We start from the raw sequence: 19,793 nt of genomic DNA, 5'->3' as shown, positions 1-19,793 counted from the left end.
AAAATGACGTTATATAAATAAAAAATTATTTAGTTTCATGAGATACGTTTTATTTTACTATAGAAAATTATTTGAATCTTATTTCTCAAAAATTTTTTATAATATTTCAAACAGGGCCGGCGCAAGACATAAGCTGCCTAGGACCCCCTAAAGAAAAATAAGCAGAGAACAAAACACTTAAAAAAATTACCCCTACCCCCAAAAAAATCCCCCTCCCCCCCAAAAAAAAAAAAAAAAAAAAAATTTGAGAGCCCCCAAAAAATACACCACGCCACCCTTCTCTAAAAAAAATTTATTATCGCCTAGGGTCCCACTGAGCCTTGGACCGGCCCTGATTTCAAGATTCAGAATAGTTATTTTTATTTATAGAATTAAATTTAATCTTAATGGTGTAATTAAGAACAAAAACTATCGGAAACAATTATTTGTAAAGAATAATATTATTTTTTGTAAAATAAAAAACAAAACCAAATTGTTATTTTCTGTATCGACGGTTCCCCCCCTACCCTCAGGGCAGTTCTAAGTAACCAGTGAACATCATCCACTAATGCTCCATAACTGTAAAATAACCTTAAAATTTGTTTCTTGAATACCAAATAATATTGTACGGTATTAATAATTATGCTTAATGATAAAATATTATGTTATTAAAATTAACCTATACTTCTTGTTCGGCTATCAAATTAGTCATCAAGATGATCCAATTTGATAAAAAAAAAAAAAAACACAGACAATAATTGTAAGTGGGCCAAAACTGTATGATTTCTGCAAATTGACAAAAACTAAATAAAATGATCAGTTTTAATTTTTAGTCAAAATATTAAATGCCCCACTATTTTAAAATCTCTCTTTTATTTAATAGAGTGACATTCATTTATGTGAAAAATATGAAAATAACATATTAGGATAGCAACAGTACCTTGTATGTTTGAACACTAACTAGTAATCGATAAAGGTAATAGTTTACTCTTATGTTTTTCAATGAATAGTTTACTTTTCATAAAAGAAAAACGAAGTTGTAAATAATTCAATAAGCTAAATCTTTTTAATTTTCAGATAATAACACTCTCTTTTGTTTCTTTTTATGGACTATTATAAAAATTAGGAGAAAAGTGGAGAACGGAATGCCATTCTAATTATCATTGAGAGGAAACAAAATTGTGCATTTATTTCGATAACTAAATCCTACACCGCAAAAATAATAATACGCCACTCAACCTTCAAGAGAATTCAAGGCTTGTACAATGTGAACCAGTTTCAGATATCCCCGGGACCATTGATCTCCTGCACATTGATACAAAGACACTTGTGTAAGATAATAAATTTCTTCCCACAAACTAAACTATTTTTCCAAAAGTCCTGGCATAAATTAATAAATCACCTTATTCTCAATTACAGCTCCGTCAGGGATTTCCAACTTCTCTCCAGGCTTTGCAGCAATGGTTACCTTTCCCTTGAAAAAATAAAACCAACACACGCAAAAGGGTTAAGGAGGAAAATTAAAAAAAAAAAGAAAACTTCTTCACAGAAATAGAAAGAAACACAAGTGAAACGGAATGCTGCCATTAGCAGCTAATGCATGTTAGAAAGAAAATATATTTATATAGTTATATAATGCCATTTCAAGGTTTCACCAGGAGGAGCCCCCAGAAAAGAGTGGCAGAAATGGAACAAGATTTCACATGATACCTTGAGAGTAACACCGGAACCAAACCACACATCACCAGTCACCTTTAAGGTGTCAAGGTCAATGATACTTGGGATGGACTTAAAATGACCTAAGAAGTTGGCAACCTGGCAAATCAATTTGGTGATTAGTAGAGTATTGTGCAAGTGCAGCAGATATCCACCATGTCTGTTCAATGCGATAAAATTGCTACCTTCTTAAATTCAGGTCCCAGTTCGATTGCAGGATTTGCAGGATTTTCCCTAGCTTGGTTTCGGATCACAAAGCCCTCATTCAAGGTGTAGAGGTCAGACTGCAGATGAGCAAGTAGTCTTAGATAACATTCAAATTAATGGGCGGGCAGAATCCTAAAAATTCAATTTTGCAGATGAGGTTAACCTGAACAAGAAGCAAATCTGAACTTGCTTTAACTGGAAGGAATCGAGATCGAGGGACATTAATACCAATTGCATGCTCAAAGAACTGGTTCAACATCAAAATACCAATTGCATGCAGAAAGCATATGTTAGAAACATCAAAATCCAGTATTGGCATATATCAATAATTATTGAACGCATATGGCATGTACCCTAATTGCCGCGCCAGCTGCTGTTTCCAGCTGAAGAACTTTGACGCCATCAACTTCCTAAGAACCAAATTAATTTCCTTGAACAAGCCCACTAAAATCAACCTATTAGAGACGTGACCATCAAGTATAAAGAACAAGTACCTTGGGGTTTGGAATGATCTCCATCTTCAGTGCATTTGCTTCAACTAGTCTTTTAATTGCATTCAAGTTGACCCACCTGGTAAATATGTCGTTATTAGTATTTTGTTGTTTCCTGTTTAAACGCAAAAGTTGATGACTTACAAGTTGTTGGTATTGAAAATTTTGAACTTCTCAATTGACTTGAACTCGTTGACCTGCACAAATCAATTACAAAAATCAGAAGAAAAAAAATTGCAAACTTGAAGACTAGCTGACATGCATTTCAAACTATGATAAAATATGGCACTAAAGTAAATCCTTTTTACGGGGACAAGGCTATTCCAGTTATTGCCCTCTCTACCTCTTAATTTCTATTCCTCTTTCCATAACCCCAAGATGGGAACGGGTCTAGGACTTCAAAGATGAATAAATCCATATACTGTGTGATTCACCTTCTGTGTCTTTGAAGCTTAAGACATAAGTAGATCAAAAGCAAAAGTGCCACTTCATTCAAAGATCAAATCCAGATGCAAGTGTAACATTATTATACCAGAGCAAGAACTGGAAACAGAAGAAAAAAGAGGAAAGGGAGCTAGGGCTCACATGTTCATCAGGAACTTGGGCAATTTCCAGAAGCTGCATGAGTACAGGCAAGGAGAGCATCAGTAAGAAACTTGTACTCAAAATCAAAGCTTAAATGCACAGAGATAACCTAAAGAACCAGAGTGAGATTCAAAATTTTACAGGTTGCAAAAAGTCAACATGGTATTCAACAATCTGAGAATTTTCAAACTAGAAGAAAATAAGCAATGCACAAGAATAAGCAACCACCATACAGATTCACCAACACCAAGCAGCTTTTCATATGCTGAAAAGTTGTTTAAAAAAGACAATAAGTTGCATGATAGTGACAATATGAGTTCCTTGATCAAGAAGGTAAAACATGCAGTGGCACTGAGAGTTCGCAATGATGATAGCAGTGACAACAAAAGAGGAGCTTAATGAGCAGATGCAAAAGGGAGAGACAATTGTTAGATCCATCTGGAACTGGTTCCAATAATTCAGGAAAAAAAGGGCATTTGGAATGAGTAGTTTCTGCTTTTCCTCAGCAAAGGTGGAAGTCAACCGTGATGCACATCAGAACACAACTCAGCCTGCAGAAATTCAGATTTATCCAGCATTTCATTTGTGGAACCATTTTAGGCTCACTGTTGGTCATCATGTTCATGGAAATGACACAGGCCCCCTTCTTTTCAGGAAACCTCAAGGAACAGTAACAGTTGAAACCATCCTCTAGCACCAACCCTCAAGCTGACACCGTGACCCATGGCTACTTGTGCAATGAGTACAAAGCTCAGAAGGGACTCCTTAAACCTTAACAATTCCAGACAGGCACTGTAACTTGTCTACAACAGCAACTTGAAGGGGATTAGGGAGGAAGCCATTTGACACTTATTGTATACTTTTTGCATTAACTTGGCCACGTAATACTGCCCACATGTTTGAATTACCAGTTGGAGTTCGAGAAAAAGCCAAATTAAACATATGGGCTATGATATTTCTCCTACCAAAAGTACTCTTACGAAAGGTGAGCTTGGAAATCACCAGATGTACAAACAAGTGATGGTTATGTTGCTATTAAGATTTGAAGTGCCTATTATAGGTGAGCAGGAAGATCTACCTTAATTGCACATACATTTGGAAGCATATGGAGTCCAGACGAAATGACAATGTTATTTTGGGAAAAGCATCTAAATTGCAAAGAAATATTTACAATTTAAACAACCTAAAAGCTTTATATAATAATTTAGGAAGAAAGAAGTGCAGCAGTCAAATCTCCAACATTTGAGTGAGATGGGAAAAGATTAGCAGTTTAGCATCTGGTAATTCAATTAAACAGATCTAATTTCAAGATTAAGCTAGTCTCAATATCAATGATGTTTATTAAATGTATACAAGAGTCCTCTACAAGTCCACATATTTCCAGAAACATAGTAATAGAGAGGGCATGAACAATCAGTAACAAGTAATTTACCTGAACTTTCCCTTCATAGGAAATCAGGGTACCACCTTTCACATCAGCCAACGTTTTGGGTGTCACCTGCAAAAGCCCTGAACCTATAGAAACAATTTCCAGGAAGATGAAGTATCATTTACATAAAACGCAATTAAGTACCTCCATACAGTACTCATTCTTGTTCTGGATCAAATGACTTAAGATTTCTGCAATACAGGGTTAAGAAGCTCATTTTTCCACTGAAAACCTATATAAACAGCAACTAAGGATGCTGGAGGTAAAAACTAAATGTCAAAGAGAATCCTAATTAGGATACTGAGATCAACAATAGCACCCAAGTTATCTGAGTTGGCAACAAAGACATATTCCTTTCCCTGTGAGGATGAAAAAAAAGGATGGATAAATAAATCATAAATTGAAGAAATCTTGTTAACTGAAAAACTTGAAAGGTCCTTTCAAAAGGTATAGTAAAACTTAAGTTGAGAGCAAAGCAAAAAAAAACCTGTGACAATAATTCATCAAGCTTGCCACTGTTCTTCAATGATGAGAACACATCACCATGGCCGGGAGGATACCTTCAATTAGCATGCATTTGCAAGGTAAAATTAAGAAATACTAGCAAAATTATAATGCATCAGTCAAAGTTCAAAACAACCAAGGGATAAGTGATACATTACCATCCATCCTTGCCACTATTTCCTTTGCATGGCAATGGCACAAAATCTTCAACAACCAAACGAGGATACTGACTCTGTTAAAATTGACAGAAAGAAGACAAGATTCAAAATTATAGAATTATAGGAAATACCAAAAATGGAAACTAATCCCACTTTATATAGGGTTTGCAAACCTGGTTAAATGTATGGATCTTAATATTTGATGAAGCATATTTTTCAATAATCTACACCAAAAACTGCAGGTGATCGGTATTCTGCTGAACCAAATAAGTAGTTTAAAAAATTTAACAAAAAAAGTAAAGAAATCTCTATCTACCTTTTGTGTATCATCATGAGTGTTAAATGAGTTCATCAGTAGCAGGGGAACATTGCATCCGTACTTGGAGTTCAAGGACTGTATGGCCAGGAGGGGAGAATCAAGTTAACAAATATAGAATGTGAAAGCCTTAACTAGAAACATAAGCAGATTTAGATAATGAATCATTAAGGACCTCAATCTGGATAACAATTAAGTCTAGGAATGTCAATCCATTACGAACTTCAATTACAGACCTGCATCAATGAGCAAACTCCATTTAAACATTACAACTAAAATCAAGCAGTTGAATAAGAATGAAATTTTTACATATGGTTAGTAAAAAGCACCAAAAAAATTACAGAAGTTATGAAGGAAAATAGGGATACTATTTATAGTTAACATAAAAAGTTTGAACGACCTTTATCCCTTCAAGTAACAAGTTTCAATAACCCTCACCAATAGATTGTTTATTCAATATTGTTGGTTCAATATACAAAATTGATATCTTCAGCTGCACCAAAGCAACTCGCATAAGCTATATGGATCCCACCCAAAGAATTGCAAAAAAAGATGAAGGAAAATGGGGATAGTATTTGTGGTTAGCATAAAATGTTTGAACAGCATTTGCCCCTTTCAAGTAACAATAGATTGTTTATTCAGCATCACTGATTCAATTTACAAACTTGACATCTTCAACTGCACTCAAAGCAACTTACCTAAGCATTTTTCCTACCTAGTTGGCTAGCTATATGGATGCTTTTTCCCCATTTTACTCTGTTGAGGGTTAGTATTTCATTTTAAATTACACGGAGTCATTCTTCATCCCCTAGCACTAGCCTTCATACAGATAGTGCCACTTTCTAGACCTCGGAAATATTGATCTTTGTTTTACATGCCAAACCATATAAACTGATTATCTCAATCATCTCTGATTGGTACCATCCCCCCAACTTCACAGACACTTAATTTTATCCATTATTTTACTACACATCCATCATAACATCCTCATATTATCCATCTCTATTCTACTAACTTATTATTTCTTAAATGCTCAATACTTTGTGGGCTCTTTGCAAAATAAAAAAAACATGAGGCTATGTATGACCTCCCCTGACCCTCGCCAATTGGGGAACCTTGTGCACTGGGAACTTTATGCCAAAAATAACAATTGGAATTTACTTCTACAAAATTAAAAGTCTCACAAACAAGTGCAACATTCCTATTCTCCACCTTATCTTAATTCTTTTTTTTATCACACAAACACTAATTCTACATCCTTATATGAGATTGATCCTAGGTACCAGAATTACTCAATCTTTGGTATTTGTTTACTTTTAATAGTGACTACAACCTCCCAGTCACTTTAATTTTTTATTAAAGCTGAATTCCAAATATTATATTTTAGTCCTGCTTCTTTTTTTTTTTTAACCAAAATTTACTTCCAAATGTTATATTTTACCCTTAACTTTTGTTGATGCACTTCTGATTCTAATGCTACTCTCTGAAATTATAATATAGCATTGGCCCTTTCTTTTCTTTGAGCTTGTCAACAAGTAGCATGCTACATGGTACCCCATCTTGTAGATGTCTAGAATTTATTCATCTATAATTAACACAAAAAAATAAAGACTTGCTGCTAAACCTTGATATAACCTACACTTGTTTGGAAAGTATGTGTGTCCACTTAAGTTATAAATGTACTCTACTAAGAGAGTGGAGATCAACTGCATTGACTTAGGATGAGTGACAGAAGTCGTGGCATCACAAAGGTACTTCAAAATGAAGCAAAGAGTTTGGCTAATAAAAGATAGAGCTGCACTCTTTTGCACTGAAAACCACTAGAACTTCATCTGGAAAGCAACATTTCATAATTTGATGCCTAGCCAAATGAGCATCAGTGGAAAAGCTTGAACAGTAATCCCAATTAATTGATCTATTTAAAGATGTTGGCTGGCACTCCTGATACAAAATAAGGAGTCCAGTTAACATAAACTGGAATTACACCTGGTTTATTAATTGAGTAACACATTCTAGTTTATTATCATACTTCAATTGGTAACCAAATGAATTCTGAAATAATAAAGAATAAATATTTTAATACGCATAAACGGATTCTGTATTCCTAGCATATATCTGGTTTGTATAAAAATGCAGGAGATTATTTACGAGCGATAATGCAAGAATCAAGCAGTTGAAAATTCTCTTGAATACTAGAACTTGAACTGACAAAAAAATCTTCAAAAGAAAAATGTAGTTTAGCCCATTCTAGTTTAAGATATAATGCTTATTGCATATTATTTGTTTCAGTTGAAGAGCATCATTTGTATCAAGACCCTGAACAATGGAGTGCCAGCGGCAGACAGCTGAATAAATTAGAAACAAGGATTATTTGAGGCAAGTTTTGATCATTACAAATATAAAGAGACTAACATTAACAATGAAAACAGATACCCTCAGTTGAATAATCTGTCACACTGCCATATTTCTTCATCATGCTTAGCCAAATATATTGGTTCAAGATACAATTGAAATGCGGAAAGTAGCAATGGCAAGCGGCAAACGGACACAAAGATAGAGCTTAGAAACAAGAAGCCGTGGAGAAAATTTGCAAAAGAGTTGAAGAAAGTTGATATGTTCAAACAGAGGAGGAGAATTATAAAAATATTTTTTCTTTTAAGTTGGATTTGAAAAGTCAGACAATTGCATAAAATATTTTGTTAATCAATAGAATATTGTACATATACTATCTATATATTGACGAGGTAAATGCATACTTAGGACCAGTACAGCCCATTGTTGTTCCCAAGCCTCCATTTAGCTTTAGCACAACAAGTTTGTCCAAAATCTTCTTAGTTTCGGAAGGATCTGCAACAATTGAGGTGGTTATAATTCTTACTGACCCTCTTAAGAAAGAGTCTTATAGGATCTGAAGTAAAGACATATAGACTACTCTGGAACACATTTATTTGTATAGAAGTGTAAAGTAATTTATAATTAAGAAAATCACCTTCAGATAAGGGTACCAAGCTATCATAAGGAACCACCACCTTGTCGGTAGGAGTTTGGATCTTACTCCATTCAACATGTTGCGCTTCACCACTTCAATACAAAATGACAGAAGATGTATTAAACATAAAGGATGTTATTCCGCATCCTTTGCATGCTATGCACATTTGCAAAAAAAAAAAAAAAATAAATCTCTAGTAAATCGATAGGCTTTTCAAGTTGTGACCTAAAACTGAACAGCAGAAGGAGCCGTTTATAGATTGATCGACATGTCCGTCATGAAATAATTAAATAAGATATAACAAACGTCAGAATCCACATTCCGAAAAGCCACATCCTTCCTCTATTCTTTTGGAAACAAAGGGGACATAATGAGAAGATTAATAAATAATGAAAACATATACGGGTAACGCCATTTCGTTTCATTTCCATTATCTTGCCAGATCCTAGTTCCATGATGCATCTTCCGAAACAGCATAAAAGATTCATACAGTTTCACATAGCAACAAACAAGCGGATGGTAGAGAGTACACAAGCGAAGAACTATGAATTAATCACATAACAATAGACAGTTGTACTGAAACTGAAAACAAAAGACGAACCACGAGAAACCAAATCTCTGCCGCACCGTACCTGAGGTAGCGGGAGACGAGGTTCATGAATCCGGATTTCTCGTTTTCACTGCCAATCAAGAAATAGTTTAAGCTCAGATCTACGTTCCATTGCCATAACAAGCCCTAGAATCCGCAGAAGGAAGCAGAAAAGACGAAGAAAAATGAGAACCTGATCTGAGAGAGTCCTGCCACATGAGATTGGAGCTTGGAGAGCTTATCGGAATCTGCGGCAGCCATTGGAGAGTCTTACAGAGAGGATGTCGGATCTACAAACGGAGATCACAAGAACAGAGTGCAGAGAGAAGAAATGTTGATATGGAGAGCGGGAGATGTTGGAGAGCTTGGAGGTGGATGGGAAGGGATGCGTACATATACACAGAAACGTAATGAATGTAGAGCAGTAGAGCAAATGGCACGCAATCCGATTCGGTTGCCAATTGGACCCACTAGAAAAACCGTTAACTTGAGAAGAGAATTTACTGCCGGATGCAATGCCCACGGAGGGTGAATGGTCTGCCAAACGCAAGGGAGTTCAGAGAAGAGAAGTGGCAGTAACTCAGTAAACGCCATTTTTTTTTTTTTATAAGAAATCACGTCACTTTATTTTTAAGTAGGGTCAAATAAGTTTAATAAATATATTTTAAAAAATAAAAATTTAAAATATTTTTTATATCTTATTTTTTTATCTATTAAAAAAGAATATTAATATTTATCATACACTTTTTATTTAAATATATTGATACAAATTTTTAATAGTTTTATCATAATTATTAAAATTAAGATTGCTAGTCGATTTTTTTTTTTATTTTCTCAATGAACTGGTTATTAAATTGATGGAGTTATTTCTTTATTGGCTTAATTGATGGTTTAAAAATTTATATATAAAAATATAATAATTTATTCATAAATTACTAATATTTATAGGAAGTGACCTATTTTCAATCTTGATTATATTTATTTTTTACAATTCAAGTTATAAAATATTTTAAGACATTTAAAATATTTTATACCTCGCACTATAAAAAATAAATACAATTTAGGGTTGAAAGTAATTTTATTTTATTTATAAAATATTAAAATATTATAAAACAGTAATTAAATTTTCAATTTTCATAATTAAAAACTAACTAAAAATATATAAAAAACTAAAATATTCTTGTCTAATCATCGTAATATATGTAGAGTTTAAACTATTAGTAATGGAAGCAAAGTTTTCCCAAAGACTAGTTTATAATATATATATGAATCGGTCAAAAAAATGATAAAAGTGTATAAATTAATTAAAATATTTTTTTTCATGTCACAGACTAAAATTAGTCAATACGACATATATTTATAATTTAATAAAACTAAATAAATACAGTAACAAATTTGATTATTAGTTAATATAATAAGACCAAGAGACTAAGATAATATAAATAGATATATCATTCTTTCATTAAATATCACGATCATCATAAATTTCATACAATAATATAACTCTTTTGCATTATTGCAATATACCATTTTACAAAAGAGATGACTTTTTGGTAGAAAATCTATAATAATAGCAAAGATAAGAGTAGGACAACTGTACAACTGCCAAACGTGTCAGAATACTTCTATTCCTAATTCAAATGAAGTGTTCCAACTTCCAACACAAGGGCGAGCCACAAGAGGAGGGGGAGGGATAGGGAATTGGCATTTATGAATAGAGAAGAAAAATTACAAAGAAACATGTCTTTGACATCAACGGGCCGGAAAAAAATGAAACATATTACAGAGCAAGTTGATCAATAGATTGAGCATTTGCAGGGGGGAAAACAGGACTAAACCAGACGGGACTTCAAAGGTGCTGCATAATTGGCTACTCACCTCAAGGCCGCCATTGACCCTTCTTTGCTGTCATCCAGGAGCTTGATCTGTTACAGTTACCGATTCAACCGATCGAACCTCTCAGCTGATTCCTCAACTAGTCAAAAGAATTTTGTGCTATGTGCTAAATGAACGCCAGAAAAGATCACTGCTATAAGCAGAGTCGAACCCTCTGCTCTTCCCTGTCCTCATTTGTTTTGGATGATAACTGGGAATCTCTCTCGGCTAGGCATCTTTTGTATGGCACAAACCCCTTCCCCTTCTTCAGATATTTCTCAGGGCTGGCTCTTTGCTCTGGGAAGGATGACTTTTTTCCACCAAGTTTGCCAACTTCCAAACGTCCACCACAATCTGCAGCTGCGTTTATGCATCTGGGGTTCGATCCCTTTTTTTGAACTTCTCTATCAGGGGTTTGCCCAATGTCACACGGTGGACGAGCTTTTCTTGGAACCGGGTTGTGCAGCGGGTAATGGGGAAACGATATGCCTCCATAAAAGGGCCAGCATGGTAGAGGACCGCCACGACCATTAATCACGTTCGAGTTTTCATTAGGCAACTGCATGTAGTAGAATGATGCAAGGGCTCCATCTGTAGGATTCCATGTTCCTTCTTTATTCTGTGATGAAGACTCCGTGGGCATTAACTTACTCGGTAGAGCATGCTTGGGTTGCCCGGGATTCATGTTGGGACGTGACGATTCACAAGCTCTGTGGAAATCGGGGACTAAAACAGTTTTCCCGAAAAGCTTCAGACTCTGAGCAGCTGCTGCCTCGGCTTCCTCTTCTTTCACAGAAGCAGCGTCTTGAGGAAAGAGCTCCAACTTCTGGGAATTATTCAGACCAAAGGAACGTAAGAAAAAGACATCAAGATGCAAATTGCACTTGAGATATTATAAGAGCACAGATAGTTATGGGCTGAAAGGACAAGTACCACAAGGATTTGCTCATCAGTAGCAGAACTAGCAGGTAAATGAACCTGTGGTTCAGATCCAGCTTTTTCTGCAGGTGAATTGGATTCGGAAGGTAAGCAGCCACTGCAATTGATGGCAGAAGGAGATGAAACGGGTGATATACTACCATTTCTGGTATTTGAATCGATTGTAGCCATCAGTTCTGAACCGATTGTGGATAACACCGAAGTTGGAGATTGATTTTCTTGTGGTGAAAGAGATAAATTTGGAGACACAGACCTCCTCGGTTGCTCTGTGACCAACGTTCCAGTTTTAAGAGGAGTTACTAGCTTTCGAGGGTAAGGATGTGTTGGTTTTCTCTTTGGACGAGGAGGAGGTATCTCAATGGGTTTAACAGAGCTTGCATCACTGTTGCTCGACTCCCGAACCACCTAATCACATAGAAAAAGAGAAATTAGGACTGCTGTGGAACAGACAAACCCATAAGAACGTTTGCACGCCTTGGGGTCATAAAAAAGAAACTTACATCAAAGGATGGCACAAAGATATAATGGTAGAGAAGGGATACTGAAAGAGCAGTAAACCTTAGAAAAGAATTTTTGAGCATGGCTTCTAATCTGAACAGCAGTTTTGGTGCCCACATGCTCTGTTGAAAATTTTAATAATTTTATTAGATAAAAGGCACAAAAGCAAGCTCAAAATGGAAAGAAAGTGCTTGTAGGACTACCTTCTATCCGTCGCCAAGCACGACCATATAGCTTCAAAGCCTCAACAAACTTCTTATGCTCTTCTTCAGTCCACCTTTCCCTCTGTTTTGTAATAGTGTACGGTTTTCTTACCTATTAAAGCAGGATCGGATTATACAAATCAGACATAAAAATCAGAGAAAGAGGTTATAAAAAATTTATTATGGTTTGATTTCAATAGACTTGCATCCACGATCCCAAAATTGGGATAATCCATTCAACTCAATCAAAGATACAACTTTGAGGAGTAATATAGGTTTCCTATATCTATCCTCATCTAATATGATTGAGATTGGTTTTCAGCAGATTTTCATCTCTATCTGATTAAAATTTGAGGAGTTATCTAACAAAAGAAAAGAAATCAGAAAGCCTTGAAGATGGAGAATGAAATTTATGTGTTAAGAAACAGATCAAAGAGATTAGTCAAACCTTCATAGCACAATCATTCCCAGAAAGAAGCTGTTCCTTCAACTGAAGATCCATAGCAGAATGCGGGAAAATATCCATTGCGATTTCATTTCCTGTGGGAGAGACTGCATCTGACTGAGAGCTTCCCCTTTGGTCCTGAGTTAAACAATGAAGCAAATGATATTAAGTGGAGCTTCTCCAACACTCTGAAGAACAGACATTACAGCAAGTTGCTTGGGGAGTATAACCATATTTTAGTTCAGTACTGATTTTGAAATTGATGCCCAGCAACAAAACTTTATGGGAAGTCTATTTACCAAGCGTGCTCTTTTAGATAGTGTTCAGAATTGCAGAACAACGAGACTTGGTTAGATAATGTATCATCTGAGATAACTTCTTTCTTTCTTCCTTGTTTTTTTCCTTCTGCTTTTTCAATTTATATCCATTCTAGAGAATTTCCAGTATCTTCTTTTCCAAAAATCTGTAATACCTGTAGCTCCTCGCTTTCACAGGAGATGAGCGATTCGGCCAAGTGCAAAAGACAAATAATTTTCTCATTATGATAAATATATATTCTGTATGGTGTAAACAAGAAAAGACATCTACCACTAGTTCTTCAACCTGGAACAGAGACCATCTAAACTTCTATAATTCAAACCAAGCCACAGAAACAATGATCAAACGGAAGTTGAACACCAACAAGCACATCTTAAGACAACATTAAGATTCAATAACTTCCTTAAATTGCATAATTTCGTAATAACTAAAGATTAGACATAGAAAGTCCAAATTCCCATTGCTTCAACAAAAAATTGAACTCAGACGAAAGAAGACTGGCTGAAAACACCTGAAAAACCTACTATGTTCTCATTTCTAGTGACAAAGTATTGGTATGCCAGCAGATAATATTTGGACAATCATCAATTTGCCAGAATGCGGCCTCCAAAAGCTTTCTTCCAAATACGTGGCAGCTCCATTTTCTCAATAGCAAAAGTTGTCATTTCTCCAAAAGGGCAACGTGATTGACCTTGGATATCATTTTATTTTTACTTTTCACATTCAAAGCTCAAAATAGGCAAGATTATAACTCATTTGGCCTAAAATTTTTGTGATTTGCTACTTTTCAAAATGTCTTAAGGCATGTTATTTTGTTGTTTTTTCTACTTCCCAAAAAGGACAACATGAATTTACCTTTGATATAATTACTTATCTTTTTCAAATTAAAACACTCAAAATAAGCAAGATCATAATTCAACGTGGCATTAAATTTTTGTGATTTTAGCCAATCTAAGCATTAAGAGCTAGGTTGCACATACATGTGACTTCAGCCAACCAAAAGATCACAAAAACATATGACTTTTTCAGATCAACTTGGCATTAAAATCTGATAATTGGTCTAAACATTAAATGGAAAAAAAAAATTAACTAATCTATCAATTGAACTGTTCATACTGGTTCAAAAAATCATCAACCAAGTTATTCATACTATATTCAGAAATAGTTAAATAAATGCCGCTCCAAAATTTGAATAGTTGAAAACAGTTTAATTAGCCATTTAATCAAGAGAAGCAATTAAAAAACAAAAAGAAGCCGATAATTCATAGTACTGCCTACCTCTATTGTCATGGCTGCAGAAACCATTGTCTCTTCTAATCAGAGCTCACAGACTCCTTTTCTTTGGCGCAATTTCGGCTCTGAGGAGATTGCTAAAACTTTCAAGTAGCAGAGATTCTTCCTCTTAACACTTTCCCTGAATCAAAATACAACCAAATACTCATAAATCTGAAATTTTTTCCCCGCAGCCTAATTCGCTTAGTGAAAACAACCGAAATCTATTCAATTACCAGCTCCTGTCTCGACTTATCACTTCTCTGCTTGCACCAACTATATAGCGCTGAGAAACCCAAAGATCAAGCGATCCAATGCCCGCAAAAACAATCGGAAACGCGTCCAAGCCCAGTCACACTCAACAGAGACTTGGATTAAAAAATCGAACTGTATTCTTGAGGATCGAAAGCTTAAGTTTATCCCGAACAGGAACCTAGGAAACTGCTTCCTTTGAGGCAGATAGTCAAAGAGAAGACGAAGAATAAAGTCGATAAACAGCTCAATACGGAGCAGAAAAAGAAAACAGAGATTTACACAATTATGATGACAATAACTCCGAGACGGAAAAGCAGCTCTGGATATGATATTCCAGGGGAAAAAACAAGATTGTGATGGAGAAATTGATTTAGAAAGAAGAGTAGAGTAAGGGGAAATGGTTTTCTGGCGACCGGAGATGCCTGGCCTCCCTCGATCCCGCAGTGAAACTATCGCCGGTAAACAGGGAGAAGACAGAGAGACGAAAGTAGAGAGAGAGAGAGAGAGAGAGAGAGAGAGAGAATAAAGAGGAGGAGGAAGAAGAAGAAGAAACAAAGAGAACGAATTGATTGTGCGTTCACAGAGTGAGAGAAAAAGAGGAGGAGGAAGGGGTTGCCACGTCACGGGATATTTTCTTTTCCCTTTTTCCAATTTTCTGTTTCCTTGTTTTTTCTCAGAATGATCGAGAAATCGGTGGAATCTTGTGGCTCAAGTTCAAAGATAGCCTCCGACACGTGGCGGTCGTTTCTCGCCACCTCCACTTTTATCTCGCAGCGTGTTTAATTTGGTGCCGAGAAATTCGCGAGAGACATAGAGACTACGCTCAGCACACTCGCCTGTCGGGACCCCCAAACTTCGCACCCTCCACTAGCCGGTCGACACGTGTTCGCCAGAGCGTACCCAAGCCACTGTGCGGTACAGTGGGCCTGGGCATGATATTCCAAGCGGATAATGGAAAATTATAATTTCAGAATGAGTGGCCATCCTCCCTTTTTCCCTTTCTTTTTCGAAAATTAAGGTTTAAAATCGTCTAAAATTTCAACCCAGAAGCCCTTATTATTAATATATTTATGTTCATAAATAAATAAATAGTATAAAAAAAATTATTATTTAGGTTATTGAAGCTAAAACATCTCTACGTGATTGAAAACACCTCACAACTAATATTGACAAGTGTTTAGATATTATTAAAAATGGGGTGTAATAAGTATATTTTATTTAAAAAATAAAATAATTTTATTAAATAAATAATCTTAAGGAGGACTGGAAGTAGATAAAAGTAAAGAAATAAAAGTAAATTAAGGAGAAGGGGGGCCACCTAAATATCCCAGTGAAATGAGAGAAATATTCAAAAATATCTACAGCCTCTAAAAAAAAAAAAAAAAAGGGAGAGAGAGGGTGCCCGGTGCCAAGAGTTGTGGATTGGAAAAGAAAAGCGGAAAGTGGTGGGTCCAAGGATGACGTGGACCAATGAAAAGACAACAGGGTGTAGACCACAGGTGTGGGTAAGGTTAGATTAGATTTTGCGCTTTTGGCCACGTCACCCAAGACTGGCCGCCCTGATTCGTCGAGGCCGCCACGTGTGCCTCCGAGAAGGGCTTTTGGGGACGACATTTTGGGAGCTGGAAGATGGATATGGATGCTTCTGCACCACTCGTTTGTGGCTGCCACTGCTGAGAGAGAGAGAGAGAGAGAGAGACATAATTAATTAATTTATTTTTTTAAATGCGAGGGAAATAGCCTGGCCACAAGTTCTGATCTAGTGTTTGCCATTACAGGTAGTTTCTGGTACAGGTGAGCTCACATCACTTTGTGTCCCCGAACCAGAACGTCCCCGTCTGTATAATTGCACAACTCACCACTTACCATGGTTTTAGAAATTTAAGGAAATAATAATTTTTTTTAATAATTTAAACGTTCGGACTTTGTTCTCTTAATTTAAAAAAAAAATAACTTCTACCCTAATTCAATTTTTAGGTAAATCAGATGCGATTACAAATTTACACACTTTTAAGTGGACATACGATTAATTTTTACTAAATAAAATAATATTTATTTTTTTAATCTTAATTAAAAGAAAAAAAGAGAGAGAGAATATTGGTTTTATTTGGAAGAAAACAAATATTTTGATTATTAGGTGTGTGAATTAAGATTAGAATTAGAATTGAATAATGTTATTGATACACTTTTATGTATTCTTTAGACTACATAAAGGTGTATTAATGACAAAAAAATTTTTTATGAGACGCGTGAGGCGTATGAAGACGAAAGATATTTTGATTATAATATCTCTTTATGTAGATCAAGATATACAAAAGTGATGTACATGTAGCATGATTCATTAGAATTATGATGATATTAATTAATTAAAAAAGATTGGTAGGCAATTAATTTTCAGTTTTATTAATATTTAATAAATTAATAAATCACCCCGCCATAAGTTATTGTATGAATTAATTAATATTTGATGTAGAGAGAGAGAGAGAGTTGTGAGGAATTAGGTTTGGTGGGTGGGCTTTTTCCGTTTTCTCTTTTGCCTTTTTTCAACTGACGTGTGGTGCGGCCATGTGTTGTGTGGTGCGTGCGTAGAGCCAGATGGGTTTGAGTGAGCAATTGACCTGGCCCCATTCCGCCCTCTAGGATATGCCCTTATAATTAAAATCCTAGACCATACACCAAAGCTTTCCCTTCATTATTGTTTGGAATATTTCTGCCTATAATTAGATTCAACAACCCCCCCCCCCCCCCCCCCCCCCCAAATGACCCCATGATCACATATAAGAACTATTCATAATTTATACCAATTATTATTATTTAACACCTACTTCTTAATTATTTCTATAATAATTAATTAATAATTCAGGAGACTCTCCTACGCTAAAGGATGACTCAAGTTACACAAATAAAAATTACTTATAATTTGTATCTACAAATATTATCCAACACCTATTTGGTGATCATTTTCATAATAATTAATCAATCGTGAGAGTTTCTACACAAAAAAAAAAAACTCAAATTAAAATTAACAATGCTTACACTATAACTAACTCAATTTGATATGTTATTTATTCACGTGTCTATTTATTGGCACCCCATAATTTTTATTCACATCATATATATATATATGCATATTATTTTTATTTTGATTTAATTGTTTATTTTTTTACGAAAGGAATTGCAGCCATATAAACATTTCCTGGAATATTGATTTCCAGTGACAGAGGCAAGAATGAAGGACGGTGGGGGTGCGCTTTAAGGACACTTTTGTTGAAAGACGGGCAAAAGTCAAATACAATTGGCAGGAGATCTAACTTTTAGGTCAGAGCTTGGGAGGTTTGGTTTGCATAATGGAGCAAATTAGGCTGGAAGCTGTGGCGCTGATCAAGTGATTAAGCCTGATCAAGGCAAACACAGCCCTGGCCACGACCTAATTAAAGTGCAGAGCTCTGCATGTTCAATGGTTTAGCTACTGCTGACTGCCTTCCATTCTTGCATTGAAATCAAGTGATTTGAAAGATTCGTGATCGCTTTTTCCAAAATAATGAGCTTTCTTTTGCAATGCGTTTTCTTTTTCCTTTTCTTTGTAAAACGATAAGGTTGGATTTTGAAGGATATTTAGATTGCGTTCTCTTCGTTATTTTTAAGTTATTTTTAATTTTTAATTTTTTAAAATAATAAAAATGCGTTCTCTTTATTATTTTTAAAAATATATTTTTAAAAAAAAATTATAAAAAAAACTCAAAATAACAAAAAATTATTTTGAGTGTTTTCATCTAAAATAAACTTTAAAATCAAAACATATTTATTTATTTATTTATTCATATTTTATTATTGTAATGGGAAAAAATATTACAAAATTTATTAACTTTAAAATGTATATATATTTTTAATAATATATTAATATTAAATATTCTAATTTACTGAATAATCAAATTTATTGAATAAAATATTATTAAAAAAATATTTTCAAAATTTTAAAGAGAACGCATTTTTAATTTTATATTTTGAGAAATAATTTTTCAAAATGATAAAGTGAACACGTTTTCAATTTTCTAAAAACAGACTACAAAATCAAAAAACTTAAAATAAATTCAAAACTAAAAATTGAAGAGCAAATAAAACATAGGCTTAGAGTTTGATTCATTTTGTTTATTTTATCATTTCATTTATGATATTAAATATGATATGATTTTTACATACTCTAGTCTATTCAAAGTGTTATTTAAGAGTCAATAATATTCTGTTAAGTTTTTGTGACAATATTACTAATTCTTTTATCCTTTAAACTCGACAAATAATGATAAGGACCATATTAAGATTTAAAATGTGTGTTTAAATCTCACGAGACCAATTTAAAATTCTAAAATCACCAACATAACTACCTGCAGCTAAACTACCAAGTGTTCTTCTATTACTTTGTAATTGATATTTTATAAATGGATAATGTTAAACATTGCTTTTAGAATAATAGTTAAGATATTTATTATACATTATTTTTAATTTTTAAATAGTACGATTAATAAACAAGGTTACAAGGTACAACAAATAAATAAATACTTAAAAATCATAATATTTTTAAAATATTCTTAAAATTTGTTATGTGTTTATAAATTCATTTTAAAAAAAAAAACTCAAACTTTCAACAACAAAAATATATAAAATAAAAATCTCTACCACTGGGGAGGCAAATTAAGTAATTTGCCACGAGATTTATTTGACATGTCAAAGAAAGGTCTTGACTTTAAGTTCTCTAATGTGAGATGTCCCTTTGTGCTTTTGTGGCTTAATTGGTTGTTTTTCTATGAGATTATCTTCTCTAAGGTGAAAAAATTAATGATAATGCTCCACGTCATATCAAATGGCTTCATATCCAAACATCATGTCAATCAGTGTTTTATCTTATCAATTACCTTCTTTTGTTGGGCTATAACTATGAATCTATTTGATATTGTTGTATTGTCTTGTATTTTATTTTATTGTGTTGATAAAATAATGTTAATTAAATAATATCTGATCATTAAGTGT

General features: G+C 34.3%; 2 protein-coding genes across 7 annotated transcripts; both read right to left on the bottom strand.

Annotated features, from left to right (window-relative positions):
* Positions 1-1,086: 1,086 nt before the first annotated feature.
* Positions 1,087-9,506, bottom strand: LOC127803073 (UTP--glucose-1-phosphate uridylyltransferase). 2 transcript variants are annotated; one of them, XM_052339094.1, is made up of 21 exons: positions 9,157-9,233; positions 9,007-9,054; positions 8,375-8,466; positions 8,142-8,232; positions 5,561-5,621; positions 5,386-5,463; positions 5,243-5,293; positions 5,070-5,143; positions 4,895-4,967; positions 4,709-4,766; positions 4,552-4,598; positions 4,411-4,476; positions 2,979-3,011; positions 2,538-2,590; positions 2,397-2,472; positions 2,256-2,312; positions 2,066-2,149; positions 1,881-1,979; positions 1,690-1,794; positions 1,382-1,453; positions 1,087-1,284 (listed from the first exon to the last, which is right to left on the bottom strand). In XM_052339094.1, the coding sequence occupies exons 1-21, from the start codon at positions 9,222-9,224 to the stop codon at positions 1,258-1,260; spliced, it is 1,413 nt and encodes a 470-aa protein (XP_052195054.1). In that variant the 5' UTR covers positions 9,225-9,233; the 3' UTR covers positions 1,087-1,257. The 2 variants fall into 2 exon arrangements, with proteins under 2 accessions (XP_052195054.1, XP_052195053.1); XM_052339093.1 differs by lacking the exon at positions 2,256-2,312 and having other exon boundaries at positions 9,157-9,506.
* Positions 9,507-10,643: 1,137 nt separating this feature from the next.
* Positions 10,644-15,288, bottom strand: LOC127804972 (protein REVEILLE 1-like). Of its 5 annotated transcripts, XM_052342106.1 has the most exons (8): positions 14,750-14,762; positions 14,520-14,655; positions 13,223-13,408; positions 12,927-13,061; positions 12,479-12,590; positions 12,336-12,397; positions 11,772-12,182; positions 10,644-11,664 (listed from the first exon to the last, which is right to left on the bottom strand). In XM_052342106.1, exons 4-8 carry the CDS (start codon positions 13,002-13,004, stop codon positions 10,993-10,995), a joined length of 1,335 nt encoding a protein of 444 aa, XP_052198066.1. In that variant the 5' UTR covers positions 13,005-13,061; positions 13,223-13,408; positions 14,520-14,655; positions 14,750-14,762; the 3' UTR covers positions 10,644-10,992. The 5 variants fall into 5 exon arrangements, with proteins under 5 accessions (XP_052198066.1, XP_052198064.1, XP_052198067.1 ...); XM_052342104.1 differs by lacking the exon at positions 13,223-13,408 and having other exon boundaries at positions 14,750-15,288; XM_052342107.1 differs by lacking the exon at positions 14,750-14,762 and having other exon boundaries at positions 13,223-13,395; positions 14,520-14,656.
* Between the last annotated feature and the right edge of the window lie 4,505 nt (positions 15,289-19,793).

Source organism: Diospyros lotus, chromosome 6 (assembly GCF_014633365.1).
Source record: "Diospyros lotus cultivar Yz01 chromosome 6, ASM1463336v1, whole genome shotgun sequence".
In the NCBI taxonomy this organism is placed as follows: domain Eukaryota; kingdom Viridiplantae; phylum Streptophyta; class Magnoliopsida; order Ericales; family Ebenaceae; genus Diospyros; species Diospyros lotus.
The sequence above is the reverse complement of the archived record's forward strand: the minus strand, read 5'-3'. Positions and strand labels throughout refer to the sequence as shown.